The sequence below is a fragment of the Ornithodoros turicata genome, chromosome 4 (genome assembly GCF_037126465.1).
Source record: "Ornithodoros turicata isolate Travis chromosome 4, ASM3712646v1, whole genome shotgun sequence".
NCBI classification, from domain to species: Eukaryota; Metazoa; Arthropoda; class Arachnida; order Ixodida; family Argasidae; genus Ornithodoros; species Ornithodoros turicata.
In genome coordinates this window covers 58,347,236-58,360,090 of record NC_088204.1, presented here as the reverse complement: position 1 = coordinate 58,360,090, position 12,855 = coordinate 58,347,236, and the positions used below count along the sequence as shown (strand labels likewise).

General features: G+C 44.8%; 1 protein-coding gene across 1 annotated transcript; it reads left to right on the top strand.

Annotated features, from left to right (window-relative positions):
* Positions 1-9,411: 9,411 nt before the first annotated feature.
* On the top strand, positions 9,412-12,009 carry LOC135392472 (uncharacterized). Its single transcript, XM_064623180.1, has 3 exons — positions 9,412-9,754; positions 10,020-10,575; positions 11,784-12,009. The coding sequence occupies exons 1-3, from the start codon at positions 9,412-9,414 to the stop codon at positions 12,007-12,009; spliced, it is 1,125 nt and encodes a 374-aa protein (XP_064479250.1).
* Positions 12,010-12,855: the final 846 nt, after the last annotated feature.

The following is a 12,855-nucleotide window of genomic DNA, read 5'->3' as shown; positions in this document are numbered from 1 at the left end:
AAACATGAATTTACAAAGGCACTTAAATGAGAGTCGAGGCAACCTAAATAGATTTCAGATAAGAACGGTGCAACAGACGAACCTATGAAAACACCATCCTTTTGGGTGAATAAAACGCCATCTATGCAAGTTACATTTGAATCCAAATACAAATTCAGCAATTCCAAAAAATCACTTATTGCAATGCCAGCGTGAGACTGGAAACGTACCAGATTTGCGTTCAAAAGATCCGAAACCCGTTTCAACAGCAAAGGTTTCCTAAGCCAATAGTACAGATCTTTGACATCCAATGACATAGCAAACATTTCAGAACCATGAAACGGCAAAAGCATTTTGAGAAAATCGTGAGAGTTCCTCAGAGATAAGGAGTTGGTTACATCTAAAACTGACAATGATTTCTGGGTGAAGGTTGAAACCAACTTCTGCCATGTGCTATTTTCATTTAGTACAATTCTAAGGGGTAGATTGGGTTTATGATCCTTCAATAAAAATTTTGAAGAGAAAGTGCAAGAAGAAGTTCCTTTGATACTCTTTACCAAGAGACAGCTTCGAGACAGCGTGATCAAGGAATAGGCCATGTGCGACGCGAATCTTTATTCTATCGGTGGAATAGAAAATGGGCAGCTTAGAAACTGACCCTCTTTGTACAACAACAACATTACGAAACGTGCATAGTATTATTACGAAACGTGCATAGTAAAAACGAAAGCCTAATAGGTTGAAGGCCTTGCTATACGATGACACAGCATCACGTGGCTATCTTGATAAGAGGGATAACGATGAGGGACAGCTTATAGGTTGATATTGATGACCATATCGTTAGCGCCGCATAACTTAATACCAAAATGTGCTGCAAGTTTTCTAGCATTATTTACTTAAAAACGACGATAAAGCCGACGTCTACTCGAATGTTCTGCAATAGAACGGTTTTCTTTAAGGAACGGTTTTCTTTAAGGACATTTCGTTTTCATTCAAAATATACAAAACATCCCTTTTCAAAGTTCGAAGGTTCCCAGTGAAAGGCACCAACAGCTTGTCAATCGCGTCCGACCGCCTTTTTAAGAACTCTTCTCTCGGTAGAACACCAAAACGGCCAGATTTGTCAGTTTGAAGCAAGACCAGATTTTTAGCCTGCAACTCGTCTTGTGCCGCAACAACTGAACGGGGTTTGACACTGTAGCAGGGACCGGTGCAATGGGAAAGCTTGGCAATCGAATTTTCAATGAAAGCATGTTTCTGGGAACCACACTGCAGCTTCGAAGCTATGAGGTCCACGTCGGAGATGAAGTCGAACTTTGAAGGTTTCACATTAAGGCAGAACTTCGGTGTTTTGGAGAGAAGGTCTGTGAGGTGCGACGACAGATGCACACTTGCAGGATTGACGGGGAGAATCGATGAATGGGCCGGCTCTTCACGGCGTTTTGCAGCAGGTTTGGGACCCGAGCGACGGAGGACTGACTAGAGTGAAGCGAATTCTTTTTCTTGACAACGTTGCCAATGGGAAAATTCTTGGGTATGCCGAAAGTGCGGACCGTAAAGTAGGCCACAGAGCATATTGGCTGCGCAGTTGAGATCATTTATCTGGGTTCGGAGAGCTTGCCTATGAACTTGCAGAATCCTTTTCTTTGTATTGAAAGTTTCGAAGAAGAAGAACCCCGGAGGCGGAGGCGGTGGCTGCAACGTTAAACTCCAACGTGCGAGCCGTCCGGCTGGGTTTTTAAACCGCTTTAACCAGGATAGCGCATGATGGTCAGTTTGAATAGTGAATTTCGCACCATCCAAATATGTCGAACTTATGTAGTGCGAACATGATTACAAGGCACTCCTTCGCCGTCACGCTATAATTGCGTTCGGGAGGCGTCAGCGTACGGCTTGCAAATGCCACGGGCTGGAGTTAACCGTGATGCTCTTGTAACAAGACTGCACCAAGGCCGTAATTGCTCGCATCAGTTTGTAGTACAAATGGGCGATTCAAGTCTGGGAGATACAAGCGGGTAGTTTCCGCAATCGCTTTAGCGAGAGAGGTAAACGCCTGTTCCTGCGCTTGACCCCACGACCATCGTGCTCCCTTCCGCAAAAGCCAAGTTAGCGGTTGCGTTAGGTCTTCGCATCGCGGTATAAACTGTCTATAAAAGCCAATCATACCCAGGAAGCGCTGGAAGCTTTTCACATCCGTCGGTCGGGGGTACTCAAGGATAGCCTTTAGCTTGTCCTTGTTCGGCCTGACCGTGCCGGACTCCACCTTCAACCCGAGGAGATCGATGCTGTTGGTAGCCAACTGCATCTTCCGGGGATTGACAGTCAATCCTGCTGCTTGCATGCGTCCTAACACCACTTTCAAATGAGAGAGGTGTTCCTGGAATGTACGTGAAAAAATTACTACATCATCCATGTATGCCATAGCGAAATTGTATTTCGCATCGTCAAGCACCTCGTCCATCACTCGCTGAAAACTAGAGGGGGAACTAGACAGTCCAAAGGGCAGTCGGGCAAATTCAAATAATCCCCTGTGACAGGTAAATGCTGTTTTCCCAACTCATCCGGTGCTATCTGAATCTCCAGGAATCCTTTACTGCAGTCCAAAGTTGTAAACTCGTGGGCGGATCCCAAGGAATACATGATCGAGTCGAGGGAAAAGAGTACGAATCTCTTACCGTCACCTCGTTCAGTCGGCGGTAGTCCACGCACAACCTTGCGGTTCCATCCTTTTTCGGCGCAAGAACCACCGGAAAAGCCCACGGGCTGCGGGAAAGTCTCACAGCACCGGTCTCGATCATTTCATCTAGCGCAGCATCAAAGACCTTGCGCTTATGCACGCTCAAAGGCCGAGGATTACATCGCCAGGGCCTTGCGTCGCCGGTTTCTATCCGGTGCTCCAATGCATGGGTTAGACCTGGTCTCTCTGTGAACATACAGGAGAATGGCCGCAATGCTTTAGCGAGCATGCGTCGCTGGTCCGGGCTTCCTGGAAATCGTTTCAGGGAGTCCTCCAAAACAGCGGGTACGACCGTCGCTGTTAGGTGTTCTGCTCCGGAAAATGCTCAACGGGCGTAGGTTGTCCAGCTCCGGATCCTGGGTCTCCTCACCAGTCCGGTTCTGCTCCGTTTCCGGCGTCGTCCACTCCATGAAGGGGTAGAAGGTAGTACCGCTTGCATGCTGGTAGCCTGCGACGTATGTCAAGGACGAGTCCCATCCGGATAATGAAGTCGCGTCCCAGGATCATCAGTCCCGCCAATCCCTGCAGGTAGATGAAGCGTTGTGTGACACGTTGTCCATCGACGGTCAAAGTGAGACGTACTGCTCCTCCGGCTGCTACCACTGCATCTGATGCAAGCCTTAGGCTGCAATCACACTGGTTATACAAATGCTCAAAACACGTTTAACAACTCGGTAACGACACGGTAACCAATTGGGGGAGAAGAAGGCGGAGACGGCAGATGGAGCATGCTTTGTCTCAGACGCTTTCAGACATATGTCGGCACAGTTCCCTTACAAGTCGGCCCAGGACGCACATTCCCCCAGGGCGTGAGTCGTGACGTTGCCCACATACGTGAGGCCGACAACGGCAAGCCCTATCGCTACCACCACCACCACCACAGCATAGCGGCAGGTTGATGCCTACGCTGCCGATAGATTTATGCGTCGTTTTATCGTTGATGCTGTTTCTTTTCTTTTCTTTTTTCGTGCTGCTTCGTGAATGTCAACGGTAGTAGAAGAAAACGCATCACATCATGAAAACGTAAGTACAAATCCTGATGTGTAGTTTCGAGAGCGGCAGAGGAGAGTTGCTCTACAGCATCTAGCACTATTAAATTTATCGAGCAAAGAATACAGGCGGCACAGGATATGTTTATGCCTTTTTAAGCATGATTACCTTCGCGATCGAGAAATGTACAAGCTTTGTCAAATGCGCTCAATACCAGTGATAATGCTATCGCCATCATCATCGGTGGGATAGAACCAATAGTCTTGAACTGTGATCCCAGAGCCTGGTGCAGAATATGGGCATCACGTATTGAGATTTTTCTCATGTCGTGCTTGTGAACCAGTGTCACATATACATTTTCGGGAAGGTCAGCGCAATGTGTTGTTACATAGCTTTTTAGCACTACATTTATGATATAGTGGCGTTAGATTATGTTGCTTTGCTGCATGTACCATATACTACAGGACTTGGAAGAACTCTGTCAAACGTTATTAACACTTCGTGACATTAGCCCCAATCATAATTTTCTGTGGGACGTTTTTTTATGTCTGCTTCAAGCTCAACGTTTTTTGCTACATAATTTATGGTATAGCTTCCATAGTCCAGTTCACACTGAATTCTTAACATTACAGTGATCACAATGTATCTTGTCTTTCTGCAGTATTTATATACATGGCTTCAAATTACTAGGTCAGATGAACTATGAAAAAATTTGTGCATACTTGAATGGTCCAGGTGCTGTGAGCTGGTAGTGCCATTCAACTGGACTGGGATGAAGCCGGTGAGTAGAAATGTGAATCACCTCAGAATAATTAGTCTTCAAATTACTCAATGTAGCCTAACTTTAATCACTGCGAACATAAAGAAATTCCGGTTTGGAGTGCTTTGCATTCAGAGTTTTGCTCAACAATGCAAAGTACAACCTGTCCCGTTCTATTCCAGGTGGAATACAACGGATAGCATTCCCCAGTTGCTTCACGAAGACGTCGACGTCGTCTGTTTGGGGTGCAGGATTATTCAGTCTGTTGACAGCTGCCCGGAATAGTGCTGTCCGTTGCTCCACCAGGGTTGAAGGCTCCTGTGTACTTGGTGCCCTTGTCCTTTTTCGAGCTGGGCCACTGGAACTGCTGCTCGAAGATGTACTACTTGGTGTGCTCTGCACAGTAGCAAGCTGCATACCCTTCTCTTCAAGGATGGACTCATCCCCAGCTTCATGTAGCTCTAGCTCCACATCATCATGAGCCTGTTGCTGTGTAGACTGGAGAAGTGTTTAAATGAGAAACATACACGTGTTGGACAAAATAATGGAAATACCAGTGAAACAACAACAATTCTTCAGCTGGGCATAACGGCAGTGGTTCGCTTCTGAAATTTTGAATTGTTAAAAAGGCTGTGTGTCCATGCCGCATGCTTTTTTGTCTTAATTATAACAGTTACTTGTGACAAAACACCAAAAAGAAAATGCCAAAAGGTGTGTTCGCATAGACACGATACAACAGAATGTATTTTGTGTGAGGTAGTGAGGAATCATAGCTCGCAGTCTTGTGATTCTCAGTGTGGTCATTATTATAACCAAAATTAGTCATTGCTCGAACGATAATGATGCAGCAATATGTCATGTCCATGTCCAACCAATATGTCATGTTGTATGGGTACCTTCGAGAATGTCACTACTGTGGGTTTCCCAAATTACCTCAACTGAACAAACTGACACTGTGTTCATTTTCTGTAGCACTAATCACGTAGACTAAAAAGAACATTTATTGGGATTTCATACCTGGACAGCAGGCGTTGGAGCCAAAGGAAACTCGGGTGGGAGGTCTGTGTCCAAGTTGGACTTACTTGCTGCCCTCGGGTTCCCAGCCCTGAGGAATCCCAACCTCTTAAAATGTGCCCAGGATGAGATGTATCCCTGGTCACCTCCATCTCCTGATCTCTTCCCTTGAAATTTTCGCAACTCACGGGCAGATGCTGACCTCAAGCAGTTCCACTTCGCTTTCACAGTGGCAACTAGAAACGCAGACAACCTGTCAATGCACTGGTAGATAGCGCGCCATAGTAAGGCTGTGCAATTTAAGGAATTTTCACATGGAAACAAATGGTTACATATCAAGAGCGACTACGGAGCAATTGTGATACGAAGCAAACATAACATGTAGCACATACACATGACTCTCTGAGTAATTCAAAAAGTGGTCAAGTTAGTTACAATAATAAATTAAAGTACAGTTTATCACAGCACCAAAACATACTCGACACAACATGCAACATGACTCAAGTGATTATCAGCACAATGTAACATTAGTGAATGGTGCGAAGAACAGCACATTTAGCACCGGTGTTCACCTAGTAATTTTGCGTCACTAGACATGTTACTATAGGCCATCACACACACGTATAAAGAGACGATAATGAGATAGGGCTGTCCTAGTGCCACTTGTAGATAATGCAAAGCAATCAAAAATCAATGTATAATCGTGGGTCACTAGGTGAGATGCATGCCCCACCCCCTACCCTCTTCAGCCACCCCAATATATGGTGCGCAGTTCACAAAGAAGAAATATTGCTTGGACTCAAAATTTGGATAGAAGAGGCATTTCACCTAAAGCAAAAAGATATGGTATTACAAAAATTATTTCTATTTGACCCCAGGGGAGAGGTTGCCGAAACTATACTGAGCGCTTTTCTCAAATTTAATTCACGTGAAAATGAATTTTCCCAAAGGGTTTCTGAAGTTTGCCAAGTCAACCTGGCTTTTTATTTTTTACTTTCAGATACAAAGCCCATGTTGGATTTACCCCAATGCATCGTACAGTACATTCCATACTGCTTTGGTAATAGCAACAAAACTAAATTGAAAAACTGCAACAACAAAAAAGAAAATTGTCAGCGAAGCTCAGTTATCGTTAAATTAATGCAAGATGCGGCGGACTAAAGGCGGCCACCCGCCCTTTCCTGTTTGCTTCGCGCGCTTCTTTCCGATAACTTTGCGTGTCATCCATGCTGCAGTTGTCAGCAGAGGCTTGGAAAACGGGAATGGGGAGGTAGACGCGCCGTTTCTTCCGGCTGAGCGCGGCCGGCGATTTACATGTCTCCAAACGACGCTTTTCGAATCTTTTCGTCGGATGATTGCATTACTCATCGTATTTTTCAAAAGAATGGGGTAAATCGGGCATGTACTTTTGTTCCCGTCGTTGACTCGGCAAATTTCGAAGGTCAAATGGCAAAATTCACTTTCCCAGAATTATTTTAAGAACGTGTTGAAGTCATGGCAAAGTCTGTCGCAGATAAAATGCGCTGATCCCAGAGAGTTAAGACAAGTAGTAGAGATACTCACCATGCAGTCAAAGCTCTTGGACAATTTCGCCGAAATTTCTTTCCCAAACATCCTTCTTGTAATATTCACTGTGCCTGACTTGCCACAGTGAAAGTCGATCCTCCAGCAAAGTGATGAGATCGGATTCCATATGAGCAGGGAAAGAGCTGGCCATGACGATGCTGAAACCTCGACGAACGTACGGATACCACGACGGATTCTCATGTACAACGACAGTTTCTCCCACGCCAGCGCATTTTGAAGCAATACACCTCAAATGAGATGGAAAGCAGACAAAAGAACGGATGTGTACGCAATTACAACTTCTATTCTCCAATGCTTCTAGGAGAAACTCTTTGGCCCAATTCCCTTCTTTCCTTTCGAAGAAGGGCGAGTAAATGTCAGCAGGCAAAAATGGGGAATGTCTAGCACTTGTACCTGACGAAGAGGCGGCATTACGTGAAAGCTTATTTTTAGTAAAATAAATTATTTCAATGTCTTTAAGTACTAAATGTCTGCACAACGATTGAGACAGAAAGGATTCGCGTAACTTGCCAGCCTTCTAGCCTCTCTTTTACAGCCACTCTTCCAGCCTCACCTCACAAAATACTCGCATATTTTTGTAGTCTGACAGTAGATAGTTTGATCAGAAGTAATTATCATCTATCATTCTAGCCACAACTGGGTTATGTTACCAAGTACGTCAGTTCAATATGCCATATGATATGTTGCCGACTGATACACGTTGGTAGCTTATATTTACTCTCTAATTATTGAGGTGATGATGGTCACGATTCCTGCTTGCTGGTTTATTGGGGCACCAATGTGTTCAATACACCCATAGCGCAGGTTCCGTGATGTGTGTCACTGTGAAACTGCGGGGTCCCGTAAACTTTTATCCCAAGGTATACAAGCGTGCTGAGTGAAGGTCATTCGAAATAAAGGCGTCGATGAAACGGGCAAACAGCGATACACTTGCGTGACTGTTCACAGTATTCATGAATATTTTTAGTAGGAGGTACAAAGAAAACGCCACGATCCCGTAGCGTGGCGGGGTCTCAGACCCCCCCCCCCCCCAAAAAAAAAAGAAACAACAACAACGTATTTTTCAGAACATAGATGACGTTATACTTATGGACAGTACACTCTGTACACTGCTTGCATGAGCTATGCGAACAAGCATTGGTGTATCAGGCGAAAAAAGAAAATGTTTGCACTTTGTAGTGTTTCATCAAGCAGTTTTCATTTCAAACCACTTTGACTTTTTCTTCCTCTTCTTCACGTTTTTCGTTTTTGTGCGCGCGGACCAGAAAAGGAGACGGGAGACAGCAATGGCGAGCACTCCCTACGGCCAACTGATCCAGTAACCGAATCTAGATCTGAGAAAGAGGCGAAAGAGGTAATCTCCGCGGGAACCGCGCCCGCTCCGACTCCAAGACTCTCGATTGGTAGTTCGGATTTTCGCTGGAGATCGTTTCTGTGTGAACGCTGTTTACTGTCGTTACATTCGTCGAGATCGTTGTTTGCTCAACGTCGGCACCACACCACGCAAACGTGAGTAGAAATTTACGCATATTTCGGGAGCATCAGACGCGTCCAATTGCTGTGTCGCTGTTCTGGAAGTCTGCTTCACCTCACTCTTCCTGTAATGTTGGATTAGACATAGTCATGAGGATAGTTGGAGATGGGTCTATGCATGTCCCCAGAGGGGAGGGGGGTCAGAACCCCCCCCCGTTCTATGCGCGCGGGCCCTAGGCGATACCGGCATCAGAAAAGACAATAAGGTGAAGCCGACTTGCAGAATGTGCGAGCAGCGCCAGAAGCGCGCTGCGATTGTAATGCAGTACAGTAACAGATAAATGGTCTCCCTAGTTTCTTTTCACCCTTTCATAGCACTTATGAGCTAAAATCGTCGTGTTCACGCCGTTTTTTAAGTTCATTAATTTTGTTTTTGCGTTTGCAGCAATCGTGTTGAAAAAATAACATAAAGCGCACACAGAGCGTACCCGGTTCGAACACCTCTGTCGAGCGTTTCTCAGGAAGGCTGTGCAATTTTACAGCTGCGCAATCTCGGCACATAAATTAACATGTTAATGAATTAGTTTCATCTAATTATACAAAACGATCACTGGCAGCTATGGCGCAATGCCAGTGGCTTATCCAGACTCCCTCTAATATTCAAAACTTTGTTCCTGTGCGCTCCCTACATGCGCAGTCCTTGCTACTTCAGCTTCACACACAAAGCTGTACATGCTATTTTTGAAACCTTGACGTATTCTAGTTGGGACACCCTGTACAAGCATATATGTGCAGACAACTGCAGCAGTGTGTGTCATTATCATCACTGATGATTATGTTTTGTTATGTTTCTGGAACATGACAGGCTGTCATGGTGGATGCAGGACATACGGGGCTTGCCCTTGCAGCTGTGGTTCTGCTTGATGTTGAGCAGGAACTGCGTGACTGCTCAGGCCAGCAGCGCAAACGTCGAAGTGTGTGGATGAAGCCATATTTAAAGCGGCGTCCCCAGATGAGCTGCTGTGAAAATCTAATGCGGGAGCTCGCCATGGAGGTCAAAGACAACTACAGGCGATATATCAGAATGGACGTGTCCACATTTGAGCATTTGCTGAACCTGGTTCGGCCACAGATTCAAAGGCAGGATACAAACTTCAGGGAAGCCATTTCGCCAGAAGAACGGTTATCCGTCACCTTGAGACTCCTCGCAACTGGTGAGAAACTGAAGCCAATTCACTGTATTATATTCATATAGGCTGGACCACCATGAGGTTAATCATTGGTGGATTGCCAAGTGCATTACTGAATTAGTTTTCTTTCCATTCTCACTATCATGTGCAACATTACATGGCCTGCATGCTGTGTTTTAATGTGTTGTGGTATTCTGTGTATGACATTATGTAGAACAAACCATCAATATTTTTTCACACACATGAAGACTACTGATTTAACTAAACATTCATTCATTTCCTTTTTAAGGTGAATCGTTCCACTCCCTTGGATTCCAGTTCCGTATGGCACACAATACCGTTGCAGGAATAGTGCTCGAGGTATGCAGGGCACTGTATGCCGTCCTGAAGTCACAGTACCTGAAGGTGCCCACAACCGAGGATGAGTGGAAAAAGGTTGCAATGGCATTCGAAGATGCTTGGAACTTTCCAAACTGCATTGGAGCCCTGGATGGCAAACATGTTCAGATCCTGCCTCCATCAAAGTCTGGAGCTATGTATAGAAACTACAAAGGCAGCTTCAGTATTCTGTTGATGGCACGTGTTGGAGCTGACTTGGAGTTTCTGTACATCGACGTTGGGAGGAACGGAAGACTTTCGGACAGTGCAGTTTGGAATGACTCCACCCTCAACAATGTCATTGAAAGCAACAGCCTTCACATTCCCTCGGCAAGCGTGCCTCGGGGAAGTGACACTACTGTGCCATATGCTATTGTAGCTGATGAAGGGTTTGGACTGAAGACTTACATGCAGCGCCCCTTTTCTGCCAGAGAGCTCAACGTCGAAAGACGAATTTATAACTGCAGGTTAGGAGGGAGCATGCAACACTTTCCCTGCATTTAGCATTATACATACAGAGTGCAGCATAGATGTTTTTTTTTTTTTTTTTTTTTTGCAGTTGAGTTCTATGGCCAGGTGGCCATCCTCTCAAAGAGAGTATGTAATTACAAGCTGTCTAATTACCTGAAATTCATTAATGAGCTCTTTAATTAAAGAATTTCAGGCGAAAGCGAGATAGCAGATTGAGGGACTATCCTCTTTGTGCACCATTCCACATTTAAAAAATCCCAAAATACACACATGCATTAAAAAAATCCATCCCCAAATTTTGATATGCAATTGAGCCACAACCAAACAAGCGTACCTGAGGACAGCGTCACCCTAGCCAACGAATGCTTATCTGGGCCGAAAAGAGGTTTATCTGGCCAGCTGAGCAGCACCTAGTCTATTCATCGCCATCGCTCCAAATCACGTGGCCCTCAGACGTGAACTAAACACGGCACTCTCCATGTTCCCTGTCGCCGCTGTTTCAGCTCATTTGCAAATCAAAATTCGAGAATGGATATTTTAACACACGTGCGTGCATCAGGGTTTGTTAAACGTGAAATGACTTGCAACTAGGATATTCTGTCAAAATGCCATCTTGCTTTTGCCCGAAACCCTTAATTAAATGTTAATGAATTTTAGGTAATTAGTCATTTTCCATTGCACACTTTCTTCAAGAGGATGTCCGTCTGGCCATAGAATTTAGCTGCAAAAACGACATCGATAAAAATTATGTAAAGAAAAAATAATACACTGCATTCAGTGCCTGCCAAGCTGGTACTTATTGAATATTGTGTATAATTAGTGTGTTAGTCAGAGTAGGTTGCCACATTCAGGATGTACATATGTAGGACCTTGTGTTTTGGTGTCCCCCCCCCCCCCACACACACCGAATTTCAATTGTTGTTCCAAACTGCTCGAAATACAAACCGCAGTGCTACAGGCACTGAAATACGCTAAAAAGCACCTTTCATCCAGCACCATCATGTTATCCCCGACAAATTTTGTGCACTAGAGCAATATGTATTGCTCTAGTGCACAAAATTTGTCGGGGATAACATCTTCAGGGAAGCCAACCAGCTAAGGAATAATATGTGCCAGCAGCCGAGCTGAATATTGAGATATTTAGTGTCTGTGATAGATAATTAATGTGAGAAGGTCCCCATGAGCTCTTTGGTACTGATTGCAGACTCTCAAGGGCAAGAAGAGTGGTCGAGAATGCATTTGGTGTTCTGGCAAGTGGCTGGCAAGTTTACAGGAGTCTAATGAGGGTTCTTGCTGAAACTGCCAAGGACATAGTGAAAGCCACAGTTGTGCTGCACAATGTGCTTCAGAATGGGAGGTCCACCAAAAGGCTATACACCCCGCCTGGCTACCTTGACACCGAAGACATCCTCACAGGTTACAATCTTTGACATATCAGTGTGACGTTCTGATGCTCGTTAGTTATTGTAGTGCCATACATATTCTTCCATAGGTTGTCATACGTAAGCCTGCTTTTCAGCACATGCCTCGCTATAGGACCACAAATTAGATGACCTGTTTTTTTTTAACGTGCACGAGGAATTTCAATTGTATAGTGCGATGTCACAATTTAAGTATTCATCTTGTGTGTGGGTGGCAGTTATTACCTTTGCTTCAAATTCAGTGTCTTGTGTTGTATAATTTTGTACAATATTTTCCAATAGTTTACCTCATATGCTATGTTAATGAAAGCATGTCACTTTCTTTAGTTTTTCTTCTTTCCTTTCAAATGCTCTCGGTCATCTTGAGGTTGATCTTTCTACTTTTCCATTCACGAGTTCCAGAGCAGCCTGAAAAGACATTGTAGGTGTCACACCTGCATAGTTTTTTAATACATCTCAATTAGTCAATCTCTTTGAATTAGGTGATGTGAACCACGGTGTGTGGAGGCAACATCACACTGGTCTCGCTGAAGGGCAATGTCTGCAGGGGTCTCAGGGACAAAACCACACGGTCAGAGCCAAGCAAGTCCGGAAGAACTTTTGCGCATATTTTAATGGCCCGGGGGCTGTGAGCTGGCAGCGACGTTCTGTCGGACTGGAGTAAGGTCGGTAAGTGGGAATGTGTAGAAACAGAAAATGAACGGTTCAGCCAATGATCTTTGTGAAGTTATTACAATTGCTCAAATAAATTCTGTTGTTCCATGTTTTGGGCCTAGTGCTTTCTTGCATAATATCCCCTTCCATACCAAGTGGAATGCAGCGAATGATGGCTGGCACAACCTATGCACAGCTGCC

What these genes read in the sequence shown, in the direction of transcription:
- LOC135392472 (XM_064623180.1), top strand. Translation starts at nt 9,412, where the DNA reads ATGGTGGATGCAGGACATACGGGGCTTGCCCTTGCAGCTGTGGTTCTG. An exon ending in CTTGAGACTCCTCGCAACTG is followed by an intron (nt 9,755 to 10,019) that starts GTGAGAAACTGA and finishes TTCCTTTTTAAG; the next exon opens with GTGAATCGTTCCACTCCCTT. An exon ending in AGACGAATTTATAACTGCAG is followed by an intron (nt 10,576 to 11,783) that starts GTTAGGAGGGAG and finishes TACTGATTGCAG; the next exon opens with ACTCTCAAGGGCAAGAAGAG.